Below are 24,801 nucleotides of genomic sequence, written 5' to 3'. Positions count from 1 at the left end.
TTATCATAGGTAAACTAATGAAAAGTTAGACGGTGATTAGTATGTAACATGGACTTTGAAGTTACCAACATAATTAGTCCATAATGTTGATATCACTACTTAACTCTACACCAAAATGTGTAGTTTGGACCAATATATTGCATATATCCATCAATTCATGCCAATTGTCCTCCACTACAAACATGTACTTTAAATAACTGCTTATACAAACTTATTTTTTTTAGTACTAAAGCTCTATTTTGTTTTATGCAACAACAATGACAAATAACACTCAAGAACATTACTCCAGAATGCCTGCACATTCCATATAATAGATCCATAATGAAGTTTTCTAGTTTGAAATGTACGACTGTTTGATTCCAGACGAATCTTCCGCCAACTACCGTAAACTCCACAATGACCTTAACTACTCCAAAATATTGTATTCCAGACTAAATGGTCATTTTTTAGAAACTTGAAAAAGATAGTTATTTCATTTAAATAGTTCATGTATAATTATTAGCTTAATTAATTTCCTTTAAAATATACCTAAAGCATTTGTTTATAATTAAATAAAGTTTATTAAAATAATCTCCATTATCTTGATCAAATGGGATGTACATGTACTTAGAAAAAAATAAAACGGGCCAACAAATAAGCTCAACTAGGACTTGTCCAATCCGAAAAGAAGAGAAAGCCCAAAGAACACCAAGTAGGGTTTCTGCAAAAGTATTAGAATCACCAATTTTCTTCCAAACCCCTTCTTCTTCGTCGCCTCATTTCCACACCGCCGGAGCAAGCGAAGCATCAGAAGGTCATCCATCAATGGCGCCAAAGCAGAGAACTCCCCATACATGCCGGAACCCAGATCTCATCAGGGGTGTAGGGAAATACTCCCGCTCCCAGATGTACCACAAGAGGGGACTCTGGGCCATCAAGGCCAAAAACGGCGGCAAATTCCCTACCCACGAGAAGAAGCCCGCTGACGCCCCCGTCGCTGTCAAGCCGCCGAAGTTTTACCCTGCCGACGATGTCAAGAAACCCCTTGTTAACAAGCGCAAAGCTAGGCCCACTAAGCTCAGGTTGATACACATGAAATCCTTTGTAGCTTTTATCGATTGTTTTTTCAAATTTAATGCGTGTTCGTTTTGATTTGATGTATGCTTTTCATGTTATGTAGAGCTAGTATCACTCCAGGAACTGTTTTGATTATATTGGCTGGAAGGTTCAAGGGGAAGAGAGTTGTGTTCTTGAAACAACTTACATCTGGATTGCTTCTCGTCACCGGTGAGGTTTTCGTTTTCTGTTTGTATATTGGTTGTTAATCAATAACAAATTAAGTGTAGCTTTGATTTGATGAGTTTATGACTGTATTGCTTCAAATTCGACATATAGATTTTATTATCCTTCTTAAATTTTGTTTTTTTAGCAAAGTCTTTAGAGCTTTGATCGCTAAACAGTCTAGGGCTTTTCAGGTCCATTCAAGATTAATGGTGTTCCATTGAGAAGGGTGAACCAGTCATACGTAATTGCCACTTCAACCAAGGTCGACATTAATGGAGTAAACGCTGAGAAGTTTGATGACAAGTATTTCTCCAAGAAAGTCGAGAAGAAGAATAAGAAGGGTGAAGGAGAGTTCTTTGAAGCTGAAAAAGAGGTAATTGAAATTTTCTGTTTTTTTGCAATAAAAATTCTTATCTTTTTGATGAAAAGTATATCATCCAAAATACCCTAATAAGTATATAGACATAGAATCATAAAATTAATGAGACGCCTAGATTAACAGGACTAAGTACAAATCAGTTTTAATGTACATTGCTATATATTACATGAATAGCATGGTCATTATCCTATGTTTATTTATTAATGATTTTTCGGATAATAATGTTCTAATTTTGATTTATTGGTTTGAATTTGAAATTTATATAGGAGAAGAGCCAGCTGCCACAAGAGAAAAAAGATGATCAAAAAACAGTAGACGCCGCTTTGATCAAATCAATTGAGGGTGTTCCTGAATTGAAGAGTTATTTGGGTGCAAGATTTTCTCTCAAGGCAGGAATGAAACCACATGAGCTTGTATTTTAATTTTAGATGATATGATGATATGCATTTCAACACATTTATTAGCGTCGAGTTTCTTTTGTTTGAGTTCATCTTTGAATTGGTAGTTTTATTTTTTTGTTGTCGTGATATTATTATTAAATTTGAGATTTTGCATGATGGTGTCTTGTTGTTTATTTGGGTCATGGGGTTTTGGAACTATACTTGATGACTTATTTAATATTTATAAAGTTAAAGAAAATACAGAAAGATTACGATTTTTTTTTAGAGTCTTAGATAGAGATATATTTTAATGCTAAGTTGCTAACTATGTAATTAAGTTGTTTTTTTTTATTAAATTAACTAGTATAATTGAGGTTTTGATAACCATGACCTTTTTCTTTTTTAAATTTAGAAAATGACTTCGAAATATAGCTTCTTTGAGTATTAAAACTTGTTTCGTAGTTAGATGTAATATGACCTTTGGAATTTGTGAATATTCCTGAATAAAAAGTGCCATCTGGATTTCTGTTCGGATTGTATTCCAGAGTGTTTAATATTATTATTAGTGTATTTCTATTGCATTGTTCCGTTTTGAGAAAATTTGTCTGCCTGCATGCAAATAGTTTTCGTGAAAAAAACTGTTTGTAAAATCAAGTTTTAGAGTGCATATTTATAGTTGTGGTCCATACGAGTGAATCGACATATCATTACAGTATATTGTTCTTGATTACATATGTTTTGGGGTACTGATATCAACTTTTATGGGTTGATTACGTTAGTTGCTTCAAAGTCCAAATACATACTAATCAAATACATCTGTCTCGGGATGAGAATTTGGCCTGGAAACCCGAACCGAACCGAACCGAACCAAACCGAATTAGACACAAATAAACAATTCGATTTGGGTTTCGGGTATCTATATTATGCTTATTTGGTTCTCAGGTTACCAACATAATAGCTTATTCGGTTCTAAATACCCGACCCGAATAAACATTTCTCGTCCCATTTCTCTTATCGACAGAAATCAAAATCACGATTTACACTTTTGTCCTCGTCGTTCATAACAGGAAAAAAAACCCTACACTTGTTCTCGTCGTTTCAAAATCGACCAATATTTTCAACTATTTCCAAACTCGAAATCACTTTTTTTCGATCATTCCTCTTTTTTCAGACTATCAAAAATCGACCATTTCTATTGTCTCTAAGGAGTCACAAATTCCTATTTTGTCTAGTCATGAAAAATTAGGCTCTAACTCAAAAAACTCAAGTAAGAAATTAATTTTTATTATGTTAATCTATTATGTAGATGGTATTCTTTCAATGTGTTATTGTGTTATATTAGTCTTTGAATGTTTTAAGTTGATGTATAAAAGTACATTGTTATTCAATTATTTGGGTTATAGAATCCTAATACGGTATATTCCGGTTATATTAGGTCCTTAACCATCTTGTACATGTTATTATTTTATAAATATTATTTGGGGAATAACCAAACCGAACCGATTAATGCCCGAACCGAACCGAACCTGTATTGGTTAATCGGTTCGGTTTTCGATTCATGCAATGACCCTTATTCGGTTTTCGGGTTATTCAGGTTCGGGTTAGGTCGGTTCAGTTCGGTTCCGACCCGAATAACATCCCTACATCTGTCTTTTCTAACTCATAGATAAAAGATAGTTTTACAAATTATTGAAGATAGTGATGTTAAATATTTTCTTAGTTTTGTTAATAGCACGTCTCCTAACACCAATGTTTTAAAACCCGGGTTTTTAGTTGACCCGGTGTGATGACCGATTCACGGTTCAACCGGTTGAACCGTCGGGTCAACCCGGTTTATGATCTTTTTCTATTTTTCTATATTTTTATTTTCATGCATAATCCATAAACATATAAAACCAATAATTTGAGGTCCACAAAGTTTAAACATTGAAAAACATTAAAGAAACCGCAAACGGCTCGTTGTTTTGGCGTTCGATACTTGTATCCAACTATCCAAACCCTATTAAAACGGGTCAATCCGGTTTTAACCGGTTCGACATAAGCGGTCGAACCGCGGTTTAGGGGAAACCCGGCCGGTTCGATCCGGTTTGTATTTTTACAAAAAACCGGTCTCAATTGACCCGCCTTCTACACCGGGTCACGGTCCAACCTGTTCAACCGGCTGGGTCGACCCGGGTTTTAAAACATTTCCTAACACAATACATTTGTTTGTTGTTAATTATGTTATGGAAACTACCTTTGGTCTTTCATCAAATTGTATGCAATGACAGATGTCAAGCAACAAGATCATAATCAATAACCTAAAGAAAAGAGTTACAATAAGAAAAGGAAGACAGGCTGAAGAACTACCATTGGTCCTTTAGGTAGATAGTATTAAGGATATCCGATCCACCAGGTCAACATAACCCATTTATATTTATAGTGTATATTTCAAAAGATATTTACATGTGATGTCAAATCCCTAGATTAGCTCCCATGTCATCTCCTGTAAATAAGCTTATTTCCTTTGTGTAATATGCCTATATAAGGCACGTAAATTATTGAATGTATTCAAGCTTTTCATCTCAATTTCATACCTCTTTATGGTATCAGAGCTTCAAATAGCTCCACTGAGTTTCCTTCGATCCAAACCCCTTCTGTTTCTTCTTCTTCTTCTTCTTCTTCTTTAGATCACCATGTCCATCATTGTTGAAGTCACTGCACATACCCATTTTCCGATTAAACTTACCTCCAACAATTTCCTAGTTTGGAGAAAACAGGTCCTAGCTACTCTAATCGGTCTTGGCCTAGACAGCTATATCGATGGTTCTGTTGAGGCCCTATCAAAATTTCTACCTACTGATATCACAAAGCCTAATCCCGCTTATCTTCCATGGTTTCGCCAAGATCAGATCCTTCTCGGTGCTCTACTTGGAATTTGCTCCGACACGATTCAACCTATTGTCTCTTCTGCAGAGACCTCTCGTCAAGCCTTCAAGCATTTGACCGACAGCTACGCGAGTGCTTCCAGGTATCGAATAATCTCCTTAAAATCGAGACTAGCTAATAATCCAAAAAGTGCATGACCGATTTCTGAATTTCTTCACGAGATGAAGACCATTGCTGATGAACTTGCTTTAGCACAAAGTCCGATAGATGAAGAAGACCCAATTGTTCACATATTAGGGCAACTTGGCGACGATTACACTCATATCTCTGCTGCCTTAAAATTTAGTGACACCCAATTACTTTTCCTGATCTGTTTGATAAACTTGTGGATCATGAGAGGTCGATCAAAAAGCCACTCAAATCGCTACACTCCCAGATATAACAATGACCCTCGTTACACAAACAGGTCCAGCAACTCTGGATCAAGACCCAGCCGTTATCAAGGACAACAAAGTGGAAATAGCTTTCCCCAGCGAAGTAATCGAAACCCCACTTTTTGTCAATATTGTCATATTCCAGGTCATGATACTAAAGAATGCAGGAAGCTAGCACGTTTTCTTAAAGAAAATAATATCACACTTTCCATGACATCACCAACAAACCCGACTGTTAACATTTCTTCGGCTCGACCAAGCTCACCAACACCACCATGGATGTTTGATAGTGGCGCATCTCAGCATGTTGCCTCCAATCCTTCATCGTTACACACCATATCGGAGTACGACGGGCCTGATGAGATTGTATTAGGAAACGGTAAAAGCCTTTCTATATCTCACGTTGGAAACACCACACTTTCCACTCAATCTCGTTCCTTAAACTTGCAAAATGTTTTATTTGCCCCTCAATTACGCAATAATCTTGTTTCTGTTGCAAAACTATGCAAGTCTAACAATGTTTCTGTTGAATTTTTCCCAATCATTTCTTGGTTAAGGACTTACACACGGGGGCGTATCTCATGCGGGGAGTGAACATCAATGACATTTACTATTCTGCCATTCATTCTCTTCGCAATCTTCCACAAATAAATTCCATCACAGCATCCACCAGATCACTTCTATTTTGGCACCACAAGCTTGGTTATCCGTCAATAAAAGTTCTCAAGATTCTTATTAAAAGTTTAGGACTTGATTACAATAAAATGTCTGATGTTTCGTTTCATTGTGATGCTTGTTCCATGAATAAAAGTCATAAAATGCCCTTTGGTGTCAATTCTTTTAAAGTCTCCAAACCACTAGAACTTATATATTCAGATGTTTGGGTCTAGTTCATAAATCAAATGATGGCTACGCCTATTATGTCATCTTTGTAGATTTTTATTCCAAATACACATGGATTTATCCTATGAAACGAAAATTTGATATTTCCATATTATTTCCTCAATTTAAAACTTTAGTTGAAATATACTATAACACTCCCCTTGTCGCCTTATTCACAGATAATGGAGGAGAATATATTTCCCTTACTTCTTACTTACAAGAACATGGGATATCTCATTTCACCACTCCTCCACACACTCCTGAACAGAATGGAGTGGCTGAAAGACGACACAGACACATTGTTGAAACAGGTCTTTCCCTCTTACATCATGCCCAATTACCTCTTACCTTCTGGTCCCATGCTTTTCAAACAACAATTCACCTTATCAATCGTCTACCTACACCTATTCTTGATTTTCAATCTCCATACCAGCAACTATACAATGCTCCACCAGGTTACAAAAGACTAAAATCGTTCGGTTGTCTATGTTACCCGTGGTTGCGTGCTTATGCCTCCACCAAACTTCACCCACACTCCACCAAGTGTATTTTTCTTGGATACTCCTCCTCTAAATCAGCCTATAAATGCTACGACCCGGTCTCCCATCGTCTTTACCATTCACGACATGTTGAATTTGTGGAACATATTTTCTCTTACCCTACTATCAATTCCACCCCATTACCTCTCCCTACAGCTACCGAATTCCTCCCAAAACCATGTATTCATTTTGATCCAGACCAAGACCCACTTCCCACCACCATTTGAAAGACATATACTACTTATCCCACTGCACCTATCATTACTACGCCAAATACTTCTCTACCAACTTCTCCTACACCGATGCCACACACGTCACCCTCCTCACTATCCCCATCGTCTTCTTCCTCTTTACCCTATAACTCCCATAACTCCACTACTCCATCATCACCATCTTCTTCCCCTTCACCTATCATCACATCTCACCCACCTCTCAACTAAACTCCCCAATATCCCAAACCACTACCTTACCTCCCCGACGTACTCGTAAACGCAACCCCAAATATTTCAATTCTAATTTTATCAATTCCACCACCCTTCACCCGATTCCACCAATACTTGAGCCATCCACCCATAACCAAGCTCTAAGAGACCCCAAATGGTGTAATGCCATGGACTCAGAATTCAATGACCTTCTTCAAAACCAAACCTGGGAACTTGTACCTCCCACATCTCAAACTCCTATTGGTTGCAAGTGGGTATTCCGTGTTAAAAGAAAACCTGATGGCTCCATTGACAAATACAAAGAACGTCTCGTTGCTAAAGGCTTTCTCCAGAAATATGGAAAAGACTACTTCGATACCTTCAGTCCTGTCACCAAACCTGTCACCATTCGTACCATTCTATCCATCGCCTTATCAAAAAATTGGGCATTACGACAACTGGACATCAACAATTCCTTTCTTCAAGGAACCCTTCATGAAGACGTCTTTATGACGCAACCTTCGGGGTATGCTCATCCCCAATTCCCTCACCACATATGCAAGCTCAAAAAATCCATCTACGGTCTAAAACAAGCTACTAGAGCTTGGTACACAGAGCTCACCACTTTCCTTCTTCAGATTGGCTTTCAAAAGTCATTAGCAGATGCCTCTCTGTTCATCTACAAACACCATAATATCACCTGTTACTTTATGGTGTATGTAGATGATATTGTTCTTACAGGAAATAATTCCATATTTCTAAATCACTTCATCAATGCCTTAAGCACCAAATTTTCATTAAAAGATCTTGGCATCCTCCATCATTTCCTAGGTGTTGAAGTTATTCCCACAACTTTAGGCCTCTTCCTATCTCATCATTGTCATATTCAAGATGTACTTAATCAATTTCACATGGATGGTGCCAAAGATGTAACTACCCCTCTTAGTGCCACTGATCCTTTGTCTGCTACTGACTCATCACCTACTGTTGATGTCACTCCTTACCGTAAGCTTGTCGGTTCTCTTCAATACTTAGCATTTACCTGCCCATATATCTCCTTTGCCATCAACAAACTCTCTCAATTCATGCATGCTCCTCGACAATCTCATTAGCAATCACTCAAATGTATTCTTTGATACCTTAAAGGAACCATTCATTATGGCCTATTCCTAAACCGTAACTCTCCTCTCACTCTCTCGGCCTTCTCTGATTCCGATTGGGGTGGTGTTCATGATGCGGGTAGATCTACTACTGCATATATTTTATATCTTGGTACAAACATAGTCTCCTGGAGGTCTACCAGGAAAAATTCGGTCTGTCGTTCCTCCACCGAAGCTGAGTACAAGGCCTTAGCCAATGCCTCTGCTGAAATCCTTTGGTTAAAGAACTTACTAAAAGAATTGGGAATACCAGCCACACAAACACCAGCCTTATTTTATGATAACACCGGTGCTATGTATTTATGTGCAAATCCAGTCTATCACTCACGAATGAAGCATGTAGCTCTGGACTATCATTTTGTTCGGGAACAAGTCTGTAGTGGCCTTCTCCGAGTTCTTCATATCAACTCGCATGATCAACTTGCTGATATGCTAACAAAACCTCTATCACGAGCACCATTCCTGCGAAATCGATCCAAGATTGGTGTATCCGACGGATCCTCCATCTTGCGGGGGCGTATTAAGGATACCGGATCCACCAGGTCAACATAACCCATTTATATTTATAGTGTATATTTCAAAAGATATTTACATGTGCTATCAAATCCCTAGATTAGCTCCTATGTCATCTCCTGTAAATAAGCTTATTTCCTTTGTGTAATCTGCCTATATAAGGCACATAAACTATTGAATGTATTCAAGATTTTTATCTCAATTTCATACCACTTTAGATAGGACCTCAACCAAGAATTCCATAGGGAAAACACTATATTCTTTGGTATTTGGATCTGAGCATGTGATTCCCCCAAAAGTTATGATCCTCACGGCTAGGACAAGATTCCATAACCAAGAGGAAAATGGAAAGATCCTAGCTGAAGATCTTCACAAAGTGAACGAACTTAGGGATCTTGTCAACAGACAACCGCATATCAGTAAAAAATTGCCAAATCTTACAACAAGAATATTAGAATTAGAAAATTCCTGGTAGGGGATCTTGTCCTTAGAAAAGTATTGGAAAATACAGCTGGATATAATGCATGGAAACTTTCTTCAAAATGGGAAGATCCTTACCCTATAGCTTTAGAGGTCGGAAAGGGGGCATACTGGCTTTCTACCCTGGATGGTCAAGTGTTACCAAGATCCTGAAAAGCTATACATCTTAAAAACTATTTTGCCTAGATCAAGATCTTGGTCTAAGATACTTAGTTATGTTTTCCTTGCTCATTTCATTTATCAATTATACATTCTTATTCCTGATACAGACTTAAGCATCGGAGGGGTGTTAGACAAGCTAACACCCACCCTTTAGGGGCTGATCACCCCTCCTATGATCTAAGGTATCCAAGATACCTTCTAAGGTTTAATGGCTTAGGTCTTTCTATGAGATTAGGTTTAAACACCTCTCTTGGATGCACGATTTCTAGTGATAGTAAAAGGATATGGGGATTGACTTAAGCTTTAGTAACAGACAACCTCCATATTACTAACTATTTACTAGAACTTAAGTAAAATTCAATAGAATGAAACCAACATATCCTATAGTCGGGAACTTATATCCACACATTTAACATTAACATTCTAAACTCAAGCTAAGGGAATATCCCAAGGATGTGGCAAATCCCAAGGGAACAACCCTCGGACGAGGTTATCCCAAGATTTGCAACATTTTTATGTTGTCAATTGGTGAGAACATGATCATGTTAATTAAGTCAGAGATATCTGGATCTAAGATCAAAACCAAAGATTTAAAACAACGGAGGCATCCTAAGATATTAAACAAAGTATCTAAGATATTATGTTAAGACATGAATCTCAAGATAACAAACGAAATCACTGTGACTCAAGATATCATCCTAAGATATCATTCTAAGATTTCATCCCAAGATACCAGATATAAGGTACACAATTCTTATAACTTCTATAAGTCTCAAGATTTTTTTAAAATTACTTTTAAGCTTCCTTGAACTTATCACAAGCTCATAGTCCTGATCTTTACTCTTTCAAAATTACGCCACATTCTTTAGCGAATATTTGTTGCTCAAATCTTTCATTTTGCATCAATTTTTTTTATATTGAGCACATTTTTATTGAAATATATTTTCTTAAACATATCTTTAAAAATCAAACAATTACTTTAAACATTCAAGCATGGATTCTTATACACTATGTTTCTAACTTAAAGATGATTTATTCATTACAATATTTTGACCATGAATCACCCTTTGAAAGTATATTTCATTAGTAACCAAAATCTTTGATCTAAAATTTATTTTTCGCCAATGTCTTATCATCCAACATTCTCTCATCTTTTGCTCCTAAAAACATTCTTTGAACCTACTTTATGAGGTAGGACCAAGAGTATGATTTCAGACTTATCTAAGTTCATTACTCTTCTTCTTAAGAAATAACTTTCAAGATATTCCCCAATTCATAAATTCATTTCTCGTCTTATAAAAACCTAAAATTCCATTCTTAAATCTTAATTAAAGATTTACTTACTGTTTATTGATGATAGGACTTCATATCTATAAGACTCATTCTATTAATCCAAAAATATAAAACTTCATCGATCTAAGAATTCAAAGCATTACAAAAGCTCCTCGGGCAACATACTGTAACACAGTGAAAATTTACAACCAATTTAAACTTTCAAAAACAACACATATTCATTAAGTTATTACAAAAAGGTTTTCAGTTCATTTGTTATCAGAGTGTCCCAGAAAAATCGACATAAAACTGAGGAGCGGTACGATCACGCCTTCGCCTTGCCATGGTCTCCTGAGGTACCTGAAACAATACACTAAAACTGTAAGCCCAAAAGCTTAGTGAGTTACCCCAAAATACCAACCACAATACCACGCATATATCATATCATATCATAAACAGAACAACCATGCATATCGAGTCTAAAGTGTGACTGGTCCGCCCGCACCGGGCCTTCAGTCCACCTGGTCCACTCCCGAGTCTACAGTATGACTGGTCCGCCCGCACCGGGCCTTCAGTCTATCTGGTCCACTCTCCAAGCCTTGACACGTCTGGTCTGCCCTCTTGGGGCCTTCAGCCTATCCGGACTGCTCGCCGGGCCTTCGGTTTATCCGGTCCGCCCTAGGTATGTTGGCCTACAACACAATGCAGGACCCGCCTCAACCCAACCCCAGTCCAACAACCATGTGCACATAACATATAATCATATAACATCTCACAACTAATCAAACCGATCCAACATATCACACAACATAGCTACATCCTAACCAGGATACCGACCTAACCGGTCACTAGCATAGCATCATCCTATATACCAGGATACCGACCTTAACCAGGTCTCTAACATAGCATCATCCTATATACCAGGATACCGACCTTAACCAGGTCTCTAACATAGCATCATCCTATATACCAGGATACTGACCTTAACTAGGTCTCTAACATATACCATCCTAACTACCAGGATGCAAACATAGCAAAGCAATAACATAACACCAATACCTAGATTTCAATCCGATAAAGAGCCGACCTTGGTGCCTTAGACCCTATCGATATAGTGAGGATAAATCACCTGCAACTGCCGACTGAAGAATAAGATCACGCTGCTCCGACCACCGACACGAACTCCACCACTGAACCTTACCAAATAACCAAATCCAATAAATACCAATAATTACCAAAATACCCCTGGAAGTCAACTGGTCAACCCTTGGTCAAAGTCAAAGTCCTCAACCAAAGTCAACCTTCCTGGTTGACCTTACTCGCCGAGTCCTTATACTCAGAAACTCCCAATCACGACTCAACTTGCCGAGTCACCCCAAGACTCGTCAAGTCCAACAATCTTCGAGTCCCATCCTGCTCAACTCACTGAGTTGTCCCTCAACTCACCGAGACACGAGTTAACCAGAGAAGGCTAGGGTTCCACGACCAGACTCGCCGAGTCCAAGAACAGACTCGTCGAGTCCAAGGCAATCATCAACAAACTCGCCGAGTTGTTCTTCCAACTCGCCGAGTCTCTTCAGTTCTCATTCCAAACAGAGGCTTTTAAAGCCATGCAGGGACTCCAAACCATAGATCCATTCCTCTACAACCTAACCCTCACATAAAGTTGCAAACTTTACGTGAAAGCAAGTAGATATAAGCCCAAAACACTTCTAGGACTAGGGTTCAAGACAAAGGGCTTCACCAATGACTCTTAGACAGGAACTTTAGGATCTTTTGGGCCATCACAAGTCTAAATCTGAAGTAGCAACTTCAGATCTATGCCTCAAACTCGAGATAGCTCCCAAACAAGCTAATAAATCCCAAATCAACCACCATTCATGAATCAATAATGAAATAGCTTAAGGAGGAGGTTCCTTACCCTTGAAATGTGCCCAAACAGAAGTAGATTCTAGATCTACTCAAGCCCCTTGATGATGGTGTCCAAATCCCCAAGCTTCTTACACCAATTTCTCTTCCAAGCTCTAATTCTTCATCAATGGAGTCACACACACGAGATGAGGGTTTCTGGATCTCTAATGGGTAGCCAAGAGGCTGAAGGTGGTTATAATGTGCTTTATATAGGGCACAATCCCCAGATTAGGGTTTTCTCCCTTCAACACCAACTCGCCGAGTCCAGCCTCCGACTCGCCGAGTTGGTTACTTAACATGTGACTAGAACCGCGACTCGACTCGCCGAGTCTATCCATCAACTCGCCGAGTCGACCTTCGTTATTTACACTAAGAACCCTGAACTTGCACTTCTGAACTCGGGGTGTTACAATTCTCCCCCACTTAAATTAGGCTTCGTCCTCGAAGCCTGCAACAACACATCCCAGATGATACTCCCACAATACAGCTCCTGGTCTCAACCGACGCAGGTTCCTCCAAACGCTGCTATCAAACCTCTATAAAGTCCAACTCTTTCTCACAGAGTCATGACATCTGCTTCAAGCCGACTACCAACTTCTTTCTCTAATAACAACACTTATCCACCAATGATCACCCGATGGTACTTCCATCATTCCAAATCACATAATCACTTGTCTCTTACCAACTAGATATCACCCTGAACCACCAGGTCCTGGCCCGGTACCAATTGCTATCCTTTTCCTCGCTTGTCATAACTTATCGAATTTACTGTTGGGACTTATCCCACTTCCTTTCCGAATCCAACTCTTTTCTTCCCGTGCTGACTGGATGACACATCCTTCAGCTCCTGAGCAACTCCCATGAGCTCTCCTTGGCAATCACATACACATGCTGAAGCTGCTCTAACATCCTCGGGCTGGAAAAACCCGACACACTGATGATACCTCCAAACATCCCCAGGATGAATTACTGCTACATACATAACCTCCTGATCACAATCATACCGGAAATCCAAGGCTCCATCCTTGCATCCCTTCTGAACTCCTTTGGTTCTATTTCACCGGAAATTCTTCCGCAATTTCAATAGACACCCAATCCGGATGTGCTTCCATACCACTGGCACAATCACGGTGCTCAACAACCATAATTGAATTACTCTCAATCATCCATTCTCTCTACTGCTTTCACTTCCGTGAACCAACACTCCCTCCCGGAGTTACACACCTTTCCCTTTCCTTATCCAAGGAAATCTACTTACCAACCTTGCCACTTCAGACAAGTGCCACGGTGCTCACACCCCACTCTACACTATCCTTTGTAGAGTAACCGCTACTCCATGCATCGCACATGCTCTGAATCTGCTTGCAAGGACTCTCGGGTCCATGCACTGCCTTCCACTAACATGATCAATACCCGGGGCCAGACCCACTGCTTGCTACTGCATAACAACATACTCAAATCACCTTCCGCATACAGATCTATCAGCACTTACAGAGTCTTCAGCATGACTGGACCACCTTACCAGGCCTTCAGCCAATCTGGACCACTCTCAGAACCTTCAGCATGTCTGGACCGCCCTCCAGGGCCTTCAGCCTGTCTGGACCGTTCTCCGAGCCTTCGGCCTGACTGGTACGCCCATTGGCCTTTAGTCTTCCCGGACCGCTCAAACTATCATACATCATCCCGAACTATCCTTCCTGGGAATCTCTCTCGTACGTACTGTTCTAGCCCCCCTAGGGGTTCCGAACTCTAATTCCATTCTATATACTCAAATCCCGGCCTAATCCTAGGCCTCACACAACCAATCACCTTTATTGAAAACCTTGGTTTGTACCGCGGCCCATTTGACTACCACTTACTAATACCAGCCGACACTCTTGGCTGACTGAAACACTGCTGAATCCCAAATAGCTAATCAACCTCAAATACTTGTCGATCCTCCTGAGAATTTTCCAATTCTCCCCACTTAGATCACTGACTTCCAACCACCGGTGACCCAAACGACATCACTTAAACAACCTTCCTCAACATATTCCCCTTATCCATGAGCTGATTTCCTCTAAAACGAGCAACCTTCGCGAAATCACATCCCGACATCGCACATCTCGAACTCTAAGGGAGCTCGACCCTCAGCTGGACACTCCTCAAATTGCAAATGCTATACCCGACATCCAGACGAAAAAAAGCCTAATTCCCCACCAACAATCCCCATGGATGATAACCAACTAAGACTCCTAATACCAAAACCCTCAATCATACGATAAACCCAGCGAAAGGATGAACGAATACAATACCATGAATCATGTGAACGAGACTAGCTGATATACAATACTTCACAATAACCACAAGATAACAAGATAGCAAAATGGAAACATACCCGCAACTGCATCTGGATCTGCCCTGACCTCCTCGGCAGTAAGCTGAAAAGCTCGACCCTGAGCCCTTGGAGACTCTGCTCCACCTTGGCCCCCGCTAGTAGTCCTCAAAGTGGTCGGTGCTGAAACCTGCACAGGTCTGGAAACGAGCTGTGGATAGTTGTCCCTCAAGTGACCGACCTGATGGAAATGATAACAAATCCTCAAATCCTGAACCGGGGTTGACTGTCGACAATCCATCGCATAATGCCCCTCTCTCCTGCATTTGTGGCACGCACCACCGAAACTACAAACTCCGGTATGACCCTTCCCGCACTTCCCACAAGTGCGGCTGCTCTGACTTCCCAACCTGGAATCAACGGTCTTGGACCGTTTCGGCGCCGGCTGCGATTGCGCTGGGGCCTGCCTCTGCTCTCTCAACTGCAACCTAATCTCCAACTCACGCCGCCGAGCGGCCTCCTACAACTCCAGTAAGGTCTCGCACCTCTATGTGGACACAAACTGCCTGATATCCCTCTTGAGCATACCCAGATATCGGGACATCTGAGCCTGCTCTAAAGCAAACTCAGGGCAAAACATCGCCCTCTCAGTGAACATCCTGGTGATCTCCGTCACCGACTCCGAATCCTGCTTCAGTTCCAAGAACTCCTTAGCCAATCTCTCCCTCTCAACCCGTGGAACATAACGGGTACTGAACATCTCCCAGAACCGATCCCATGTAACCGCAGCCCGCTGCGCATCCGAATAAGATCCCGTAGTCAACCTCCACCAATCATTCGCCCCGAGCCTCAAAAGTTTCAGAGCACACCTCACTCTCTGATCCGCTGGGCATGAACACGTGAAGAAACACCCCTCCACGTGCGACAACCATCTCATAGCAACAATCGGATCCTGAACTCCGTTGAAACTAGGGGGCTTCGTATTATCGAAGTCCCGATACTGAAAACCTCGACCGGCTCCTCCCCCTACTGCTGATACAGCAACTGTAGCTGCCGCGACAGTCACCTCCGCAAGAGCTGCATAGCCCTCATCAAAGTACTCAACCATGGCGGTCTTGATCGACCCGAACATCTCCGACAACTCAGCCTGGAACATAGCAACAACCTCATCATGTAGGATCTCACGAATCCTGACATCAAACTCATCCGTACTCATTTGAAAATGACCTCGGGTGGTACTGATCCCTCCTGACCACCCTCTCCTGATCCCGATCCCGAACTGGATCTTGCCCCGAGACGTCTCGTAATCGCCATACTGAAAAATACGCCACAAAATATCCGAAAACTTAGCCCGGAACATAGCAACAACCTCATCATGCAGGATCTCACGAATCCTGGAATCCAACTCATCCGTACTCATCTGACCAATGACCTCGGGTGGTACTGATCCCTCCTGACCACCCTCTCCTGATCTCGATCCCGAACCGGATCCTGCCCCGAGACGTCTCGTAATCGCCATACTGAAAAATATGCCACAAGATATCTGGCAACTCAGCCCATAATATAGCAACAACCTCATCATGCAGGATCTCACGAATCCTGGCATCCAAATCATCCGTACTCATCTGACCAATGACCTCGGATGGTACTGATCCCTCCTGACCACCCTCTCCTGATCCCGATCCCGAACCGGATCCTGCCCCGAGACGTCTCGTAATCGCCATACTGAAAAATACGCCACAAGATATTAGGCATTCCACATAATAACCCCGAGGACTAGCTCCCAACAAAACCTAGGGGTCGTGCTTCCTTGATACGCGTATAGGTCCTGTGCTTTCAATAGTACAGGACCATACTACCTTCCACACCTATCCATATTTGTATCAAGTATCACCACAACACCCTAACAAAAGCATATGCATAACGAACACTCGATCCCCACTCCTAGAGGAGCACCACTATCCCATAACCGACCTACCGGTCTCAAGTAACCCTCCCCTCCATGAAACTTCCACCAACCCTGTAGCACTAGTGTATGCTAGTCACACATAACGCTGGACCATATAGACTTTCGAATATTCAATCCTACCCTAAGCCCCCAATCATACAAGAACAGAACATAAGGCCAAATCAAACATTCTCAGGCTATAAGATCTTAATTATGTATAACCATGATGCATACACTAAATAACTACAGTAATGATGTCAATTTCATACCAAGGAAACCCTAGGCTAGCAGGCATCATATAATCAGACAATTCTATCATGCAATTCCTGAAGATCCCTAGCCTAGTAATGGCATGCTGTTCTAACATATCACATAATCAAATAACTTGTATGTCATTTTGAGGTCTACTTACTGGCTCCGACTGATCATACCCTCCACATCCTCCTTTACCTATTTCGAAAGAAAAACCTTTTGAAAACCATTTTGAAAATCCCTCCTTGATTTGAGACTGGATTACACGAATGTTCCTCCAATTCACTCAAGCCAAGGCTCTGATACCAACTTGTAACACCATGAAAAGTTACAACCAATTTAAACTTTCAAAAACAACCCATATTCATTAAGTTATTACAAAAAGGTTTTCAGTTCATATATTATTAGAGTATCCCAAAAACATCGACATAAAACTGAGGAGCGGTACGATCACGCCTTCGCCTTGCCACGGTCTCCTGAGGTACCTGAAACAATACACTGAAACTGTAAGCCCGAAAGCTTAGTGAGTTACCCCAAAATGCCAACCACAATACCACACATATATCATATCATATCATATCATATCATAAACAGAACAACCATGCATATCGAGTCTACAGTGTGACTGGTCCGCCCGCACCGGGCCTTCAGTCCACCTGGTCCACTCCCGAGTCAACAGTATGACTGGTCCGCCTGCACTGGGCCTTTAGTCTATCTGGTCCACTCTCCGAGCCTCGGCACGTATGGTCCGCCCTCTTGGGGCCTTCAGCCTATCCGGACCGCTCGCCGTGCCTTTGGTTTAACCGGTCCGCCCTAGGTATGTTGGCCTACAGCACAAAGCAGGACCCGCCTCAACCCAACCTCAGTCCAACAACCATCTGCACATAAACATATAATCATATAACATCTCACAACTAATCAAACCGATCCAGCATATCACACAACATAGCTACATCCTAACCAGGATACCGACCTAACCGGTCACTAACATAGCATCATCCTATATATCAGGATACCGACCTTAACCAGGTCTCTAACATAGCATCATCCTATATACCAGGATACCGACCTTAACCGGGTCTCTAACATATACCATCCTAACTACCAGGATGCAAACATAGCAAAGCAATAACATAACAACAATACCCGAATTTCAATCCGATAAAGGGCCGACCTTGGTGCCTTAGACTCTGTTGATATAGTGATGATAACTCACCTGCAACTGCCGACTGAAGAATAAGATCACGCTGCTCCGATAACCGACACGAACTCCAACATTGAACCTTACCAAATAACCAAATACAATAAATACCAATAATTACCAAAATACCCCTGAAAGTCAACTGGTTAACCCTTGGTCAAAGTCAAAGTCCTTAGCCAAATTCAACCTTCCTGGTTGACCCTACTCGCCGAGTCAACACGTTGACTCGTCGAGTCCTTATACTCAGAAACTCGCAATCACGACTCAACTCACCGAGTCACTCCAAGACTCATTGAGTCCAACAATCTTCGAGTCCCATCCTGCTCAACTCACCGAGACACGGGTTAACCAGAGAAGGCTAGGGTTCCACGACCAGACTCGCCGAGTCCAAGTCAATCATCAACAAACTCGCCAAGTCCATGCACATATTCATACAACTCGTCGAGTGCACCCATGTGACTCGCCGATTCTCTTCAGTTCTCATTCCAAGCAGAGGCTTTTCAAGCCATGTAGGGACTCAAAACCATAGATCCATTCTTCTACAGCCTAACCCTCACACAAAGTTGCAAACTTTACATGAAAGCAAGGAGATATAAGCCCAAAACACTTCTAGGGCTAGGGTTCAAGACAAAGGGCTTCACCAATGACTCTTAGACAGGAACTTTAGGATCTTTTGGGCCATCACAAGTTTAGATCTGAAGTAGCAACTTCAGATCTAAGCCTCAAACTCAAGATAGCTCCCAAACAAGGTAATGAATCCCAAATCAACCACCATTCATGAATCAATAATGAAATAGCTTAAGGAGGAGGTTCCTTACCCCTGAAATGTGCCCAAATAGAAGTAGATCCAGATCTACTCAAGCCCCTTGATGATGGTCTCCAAATCCCTACGCTTTTTACACCAATTTCTCTTCCAAGCTCTAATTCTTCATCAATGGAGTCACACACACGAGATGAGGGTTTTTGGATCTCAAATGGGTAGCCAAGAGGTTTAAGGTGGTTATAATGTGCTTTATATAGGGCACAATCCCCGGATTAGGGTTTTCTCCCTTCAGCACCAACTTGCCGAGTCCAGCCTCCGACTTGCCGAGTTGGTTACTTAACATGTGACCAGAACCGCGACTCGACTCGCCGAGTCTATCCATCGACTCGCCGAGTCGACCTTCCTTATTTACACTAAGAACCCTGAACTTGCACTTCTGAACTCGGGGTGTTACATATACAATCTGTTTTAGTCAAAAATTAACAACCTAATTTTGTATCCATATTAGTAAGTGTGGTGCGATGTTGAAATTATGATACTGAGAATTAGAGTGGTAAAGAACTTAAAATATGCCGAAGGTCTTGGGAATGCCCAAGATACGGGGAAGAATATAACGATGTTTTGAAAACTGTAGAGCATAATTGGTTCGTTTCAAACGGTAAATAAGTGTATGTTAGGTAAATAGGACACAAATACTATTAAAATTATTATCAAGTGATTATATGTAATATGTTTGTAAAGTACTCAAAAAAAATATCACGATACCACAAAATATCTTGATAACTCGATATGTAAATAGATTAACAATCAAAGAAGTGTGCAAAAGGTATTGTAATCGATTAAACAATCACAACTAAGTAGAATCAAAGAGAAAACATGATGATATACAAGAAAGCCCTTAATCCTTTCGGATATCCGACATAAAAAATTGGGAGGTGATAAACTCACCTGCCTTAGAACTTATATTAAATCATAAAGAAAAGTTACAGGTGCTAGCTAATCTTAGAAATAGTGTGTTCATGCTCAAGTGTTAAGTGAATCAGTATAACGTCCCAAAAATACTGAGTAAAAATTTCATTTAATTAAGTCAAAACCATTCATTCAGTTTTTCTAAAAGAAAACCAGAGTAAAAGTATTCTCAAAACATTAGAGTAAATCGTAAACAGACAATGCGAAATAAATCTACAGGGGATGCAATACGATCAAGCCGGACCCTTACATTTGGAACCAAAATTACCTGAAACCATTTAAACACAAAACCGTAAGCACAAAGCTTAGTGAGTTCCCCCAAAATACCACATACAACACACATATAAACGGGCTTCACCCAAATTGCATACGTGCCCTACCCAAAATGATACGTATATAAAAAACATACACATGCAAGAGTCACAAAGAAAACAAGCACATACATACATATCAACAATAATCACAAAGACCACGATCATCTTACAAACATAATCCGGTGGGCCGACATTGGTGCCTTCGACCCATTGGTATAGTGAAGAGACTCACCTGAACTACTCAACATAAACTCAACAGCTACCTCAACAAGAACACATTCAAACCAAGCTTCCTAAAAACCAAAACGAGACAAATCCTTAGTCAAATACTCAATTTTACCCAAGTTTGACCAAAAGTCAAACCGGTCAAAAAGTCAATGGTCAAAGCTAAGGTCAAAATTGCTGATATCAGCCCTGCACATCATGGCTTTCCCTGGCCACATAGTTGGCACAAAATGCCAAAACAGTTGATGGTTCCCCAGTCGCCATGCCGTGGCAGCCTAAGGCCATGGCCTGGGGATTGGTCTGAACAGCTCAAACGAGCTTAATCCATTTTATTCCGATTTTAGGAGCTCTAAAGCTCAGATCTGATCCTTTCCAACGTCTTAATGGATAAAGTTTCTAACTTTATCCATTAGGAAGGTCCAAACCATCAATATGTAGACTTTAAGTCTCAAAGGGACCCAAAAATGCATATTTCTTAACTCAATCCTTTACATCCAAGTCTTCAACCTTCATATCTGAGTCAGCAAGATGTCAAGATGGATAAAGTTTCCAATTTTATCCATAATAATGTCACTCTTTCAAGATCTAAACTTTAATACACCACATAAAGGACCAAGATAAGTTGTATGGTAAAAAGGGAAGACAAAAGATCATAACTTTCCTAGTCCACGAGGTCCAAGAATCATTCCAAACTAATCAAAAGATGTTGGACTCCACTCAACTCTAAGATCACCCATAAAATGGACAAAAAGTGCCAAAAATCCCAAATGACAAGATCTAAAGAACTAGATAGCAAGATTGGAACTTTATACTTACAATAGTCCAGAAATGTATTGTCTTTGATGAATTTAAACTTGAAGCATCATTAATTGCAACCAAAAGAGCCTTCTTGATCTTTAAGTTCATCAAAATATCATAAAAAGCACCCAAAAGAAAAGAGAGGAGAGAGGAGAAGCTCAAATCTTAAGGTAGAGGTTAGGGTTCTAGAGGTGATAAATGCTAATAAAATGGCCAAAAAGTCGGAACCTTGTGCTGATAGATTGAAAATCCTAAAAATCATGGGCTTGGGCCTGACTAATTGTCGTGCTGTGGCGACTGCTACACCGTGGGCTTAGTTCGTGGCGACGGTTTTTACCCAAATCCACCTCAACTTCAAACAACCATAGCTTCTTCATTTCAACTCCGTTTTTGGCAATCTTTATATCCACGAAAGGTATTGACGGGCCCCATAATTCTGTCTAGTTAATTTTGGCTTAACACATATCGAACTAAAAACCATAATCCATGCAAGAAGCCTAACATATAACTTTTCCCATTTTACCCTTTGGCTCCAAAACACAAACCAAGGGCTTAGATCACATAACAAATATTATCAACATCCAGTAAAAGGTAGAGATTTCTTGTTGCACATTCAAATCATGTTGAGGGAAAATTTGTAACATCCCTTCGTAGCGTTCCCAAGCTTCATATAGCGACTCTCCACCGAGTTGTTGAAAGTTTTGGATATTCTTCTTCAATTTGGTAGTCTTCCAGTGTAGGCTAAATTGTTGAATAAATTATGTTCTTAAGTTGGCCTATGTTGTGATCGCTCGTAGTGGTAGTGATTGTAACCATGTTGTGGGCCCGTTCTTTAGTGTGACCAGAAGAAGTCGTAACATCACTATATCTTTCATCACATTAGAGATGTTGAAGTAATCGATGATCTCAAGAACATCATCGATGTGCTTGTAAGCATCCTCATGGTCTTTCCCGAAAAATGGAATATCCTTCAGCATGTTAAGGACGTTTCCCTTAAGCTCAAAGTTCATCGCAACTAGAATTCAGGTTGCATGAGATTGGACCCTTTATCTTCTTGCATTCTCCGGTTGTACTCCTTCATTGTCATGGTAGTAATGTTCGACATTTCGTTATACGGTTTGCGTTCATTTTCCTCTTCGGTTTCGCTTTCAGTTTTTGGGTCATAGCCGCTCTCTTTCTTGTTAGGTTTCTTAAAAGGTGAGATACCATCGAAAGTAAAGATCTTTTTGACTTCTGGATTACTTGCTTTTTCTTTGGTGTCATTTTTGTCTAAATTGAACCCTTCTACCTTTTAATCCTTTCTTTGCTTGTGAAATTTGGATTTCGGATTGTTGAAACGGGCACAATCTTTGAGGAGGATCCTATAGTCATGAACTAATGAAACAAAACAAGGAAACATGCGTAAAACGGACAAAAACTAAAAACTATTACCCTGTAGTTTCCACGTTGTGGCAAGGTAATGGCCACGTCATGGTTACTGATATCGTAGAAAAATAGAAAATTAACTTTTTGCAGATTTTAACCCACAAAAAAGGATTCATTAACTAATGGAAATAACTTTCAGTAAAACTCAAACCATTCCCCAACAACTGAGCAAAAAACTTATTGTGTTTTAATTTCACTTAATAGTTTTAAATTTATAAACCTAACTAACTTAACCAACTAAAAGACAAATAGGTAGTGTATCTAGTCGCGCAGTAGTATAGTAAAGTAAGTTGGGTGTCGAACACATGGAATGAAAATTCTAAAAAGAAAATAATTGATACTAACTAAATTAAAGAAAAGACAGTAAATTGTTTTTTTTTTTTTTTTTTTTTTTTTTTTTTTTTTTTTTTGATTTTGCAAGACCAACAACTTAAATCGAGCAATTAGCAATTAAACAACTACTAAGACTTTAAACTAAGAAAGCAAATAGAAAATGATTATAATTCAAGATTAGAGATTACTTTCGTTCAATTTCGAATCACCCCTCCCTATTGTTGATTTCTAATGGATTAAATATCTTGCTTACCATATTATCAAGTTATTAGTTATCTTGTTATGATTCATAGAATTTACCAATTCGTGAACTACTATGCAATGATCAAACACAAGTTGGAGAATAAATTGATTTTAAAGATTATTTGGACTATGAATGATAAATCTATTGATTACCTATCAATGATCAAGACTAGCAAACCAACCACATATTATGAGTCAATCATGCTCTCTAACACAATCACAGATACTAACTTTTACCACCTAATTCTACGATTTATTTAATCACTAGATCTAGGAATTCATTATTCATAAACAATTATATATCAGGTTCATGCCATAAGAGTTATCATCTAGCTAGACACAACTCGCATGAAAAACAATAAAGATTAGAACCTTAACATGCTAGGATTATCGATCTATCAAACACAAGTTAAACCAACCTAATTAAATCCAGAAATAGTGAAATTAACAGATAGTATTAGAGTTCATCTACACTGTATGAAAGATAAGGGTATTAGCCTATAACCACAACAAAGAAACACATAAAAACGAAGTTAACTAGATTAGACATAATGTAAACTAGCAAACTGAATGAATAATGATGTTCTTATCCTTTAGATATCTTCAATGTTGTATCTCTAGTCAAATTCTGATTTCTTAGGGTTTCTAAGAAGTATTTGATCGTCCTAGTTCTAGGTATCAATAGCTTCTTCAAAAAGTTGACCTAACGTCCGATATACATAGTTGCCTTAAAATTAGTCTCCCCGTCGTGGAGAATAGACATCCACAGCATGGGAAATAGTTTTATTCGGTATGCTCCAAGCCTTTACGCATATCATCAGGAAGGTTCCATATCACCAAGTCGTGATATATATGTGACCAAGGCGTGGCATTTTCTTTTTGCGTGTTTTCCTTCTCTTTTCTCCCTATTAATTTATGCTTCTAACTTCCAAGTTTCCTTCTTGTCAAATTAGCTCATTTTCCTTCAAGAATGTCATTTTGGCTACAAATTGGATTTTAAACATAATAAGCACCAAATATCTTAATAATACCCAAAATATAGCTAAATGTACTTAAATATTGCTTAGAATACGTAGTTAATTATAGCAATATAAAAATACCCCACACTTTCCGTTTGATTGTCCCCATACAAAACTTATTATTTTCAATACAACACATCAAAACATTGATTACCTATATCATACAAAACAATCCAACTTGAACTCACTAATTACATTTCACCTTAATGCATATATTTGTGTAAAGAAATCCTAAGAACTTCCCAAGCCCTAAATACTCACAATCCTCATAAACGTTCCCCACTTATTTTGAACAACATTAATTTTTGCATTCCTACCATCTATGCCCTTTA

General features: G+C 39.8%; 1 protein-coding gene and 1 non-coding gene across 2 annotated transcripts; both read left to right on the top strand.

The window, feature by feature from the left end:
* The first annotated feature begins 687 nt into the window (after positions 1-687).
* Positions 688-2,196, top strand: LOC145053223 (large ribosomal subunit protein eL6-like). Its single transcript, XM_079001222.1, has 4 exons — positions 688-1,061; positions 1,160-1,266; positions 1,455-1,636; positions 1,909-2,196. The coding sequence occupies exons 1-4, from the start codon at positions 805-807 to the stop codon at positions 2,062-2,064; spliced, it is 702 nt and encodes a 233-aa protein (XP_078857348.1). The 5' UTR covers positions 688-804; the 3' UTR covers positions 2,065-2,196.
* Positions 2,197-22,064: 19,868 nt separating this feature from the next.
* On the top strand, positions 22,065-22,171 carry LOC145056188 (small nucleolar RNA R71). The gene has a single exon (XR_013685719.1). It is a non-coding gene; the product is annotated as a small nucleolar RNA R71 (small nucleolar RNA).
* The last annotated feature ends 2,630 nt before the right edge of the window (positions 22,172-24,801 follow it).

The sequence above is a fragment of the Lactuca serriola genome, chromosome 5 (assembly GCF_051521515.1).
Source record: "Lactuca serriola cultivar US96UC23 chromosome 5, Lser_US96UC23_V15, whole genome shotgun sequence".
Taxonomy (NCBI): domain Eukaryota; kingdom Viridiplantae; phylum Streptophyta; class Magnoliopsida; order Asterales; family Asteraceae; genus Lactuca; species Lactuca serriola.
The sequence above is the reverse complement of the archived record's forward strand: the minus strand, read 5'-3'. Positions and strand labels throughout refer to the sequence as shown.

What these genes read in the sequence shown, in the direction of transcription:
- LOC145053223 (XM_079001222.1), top strand. Translation starts at nt 805, where the DNA reads ATGGCGCCAAAGCAGAGAACTCCCCATACATGCCGGAACCCAGATCTC. An exon ending in TGGATTGCTTCTCGTCACCG is followed by an intron (nt 1,267 to 1,454) that starts GTGAGGTTTTCG and finishes AGGGCTTTTCAG; the next exon opens with GTCCATTCAAGATTAATGGT. An exon ending in TCTTTGAAGCTGAAAAAGAG is followed by an intron (nt 1,637 to 1,908) that starts GTAATTGAAATT and finishes AAATTTATATAG; the next exon opens with GAGAAGAGCCAGCTGCCACA.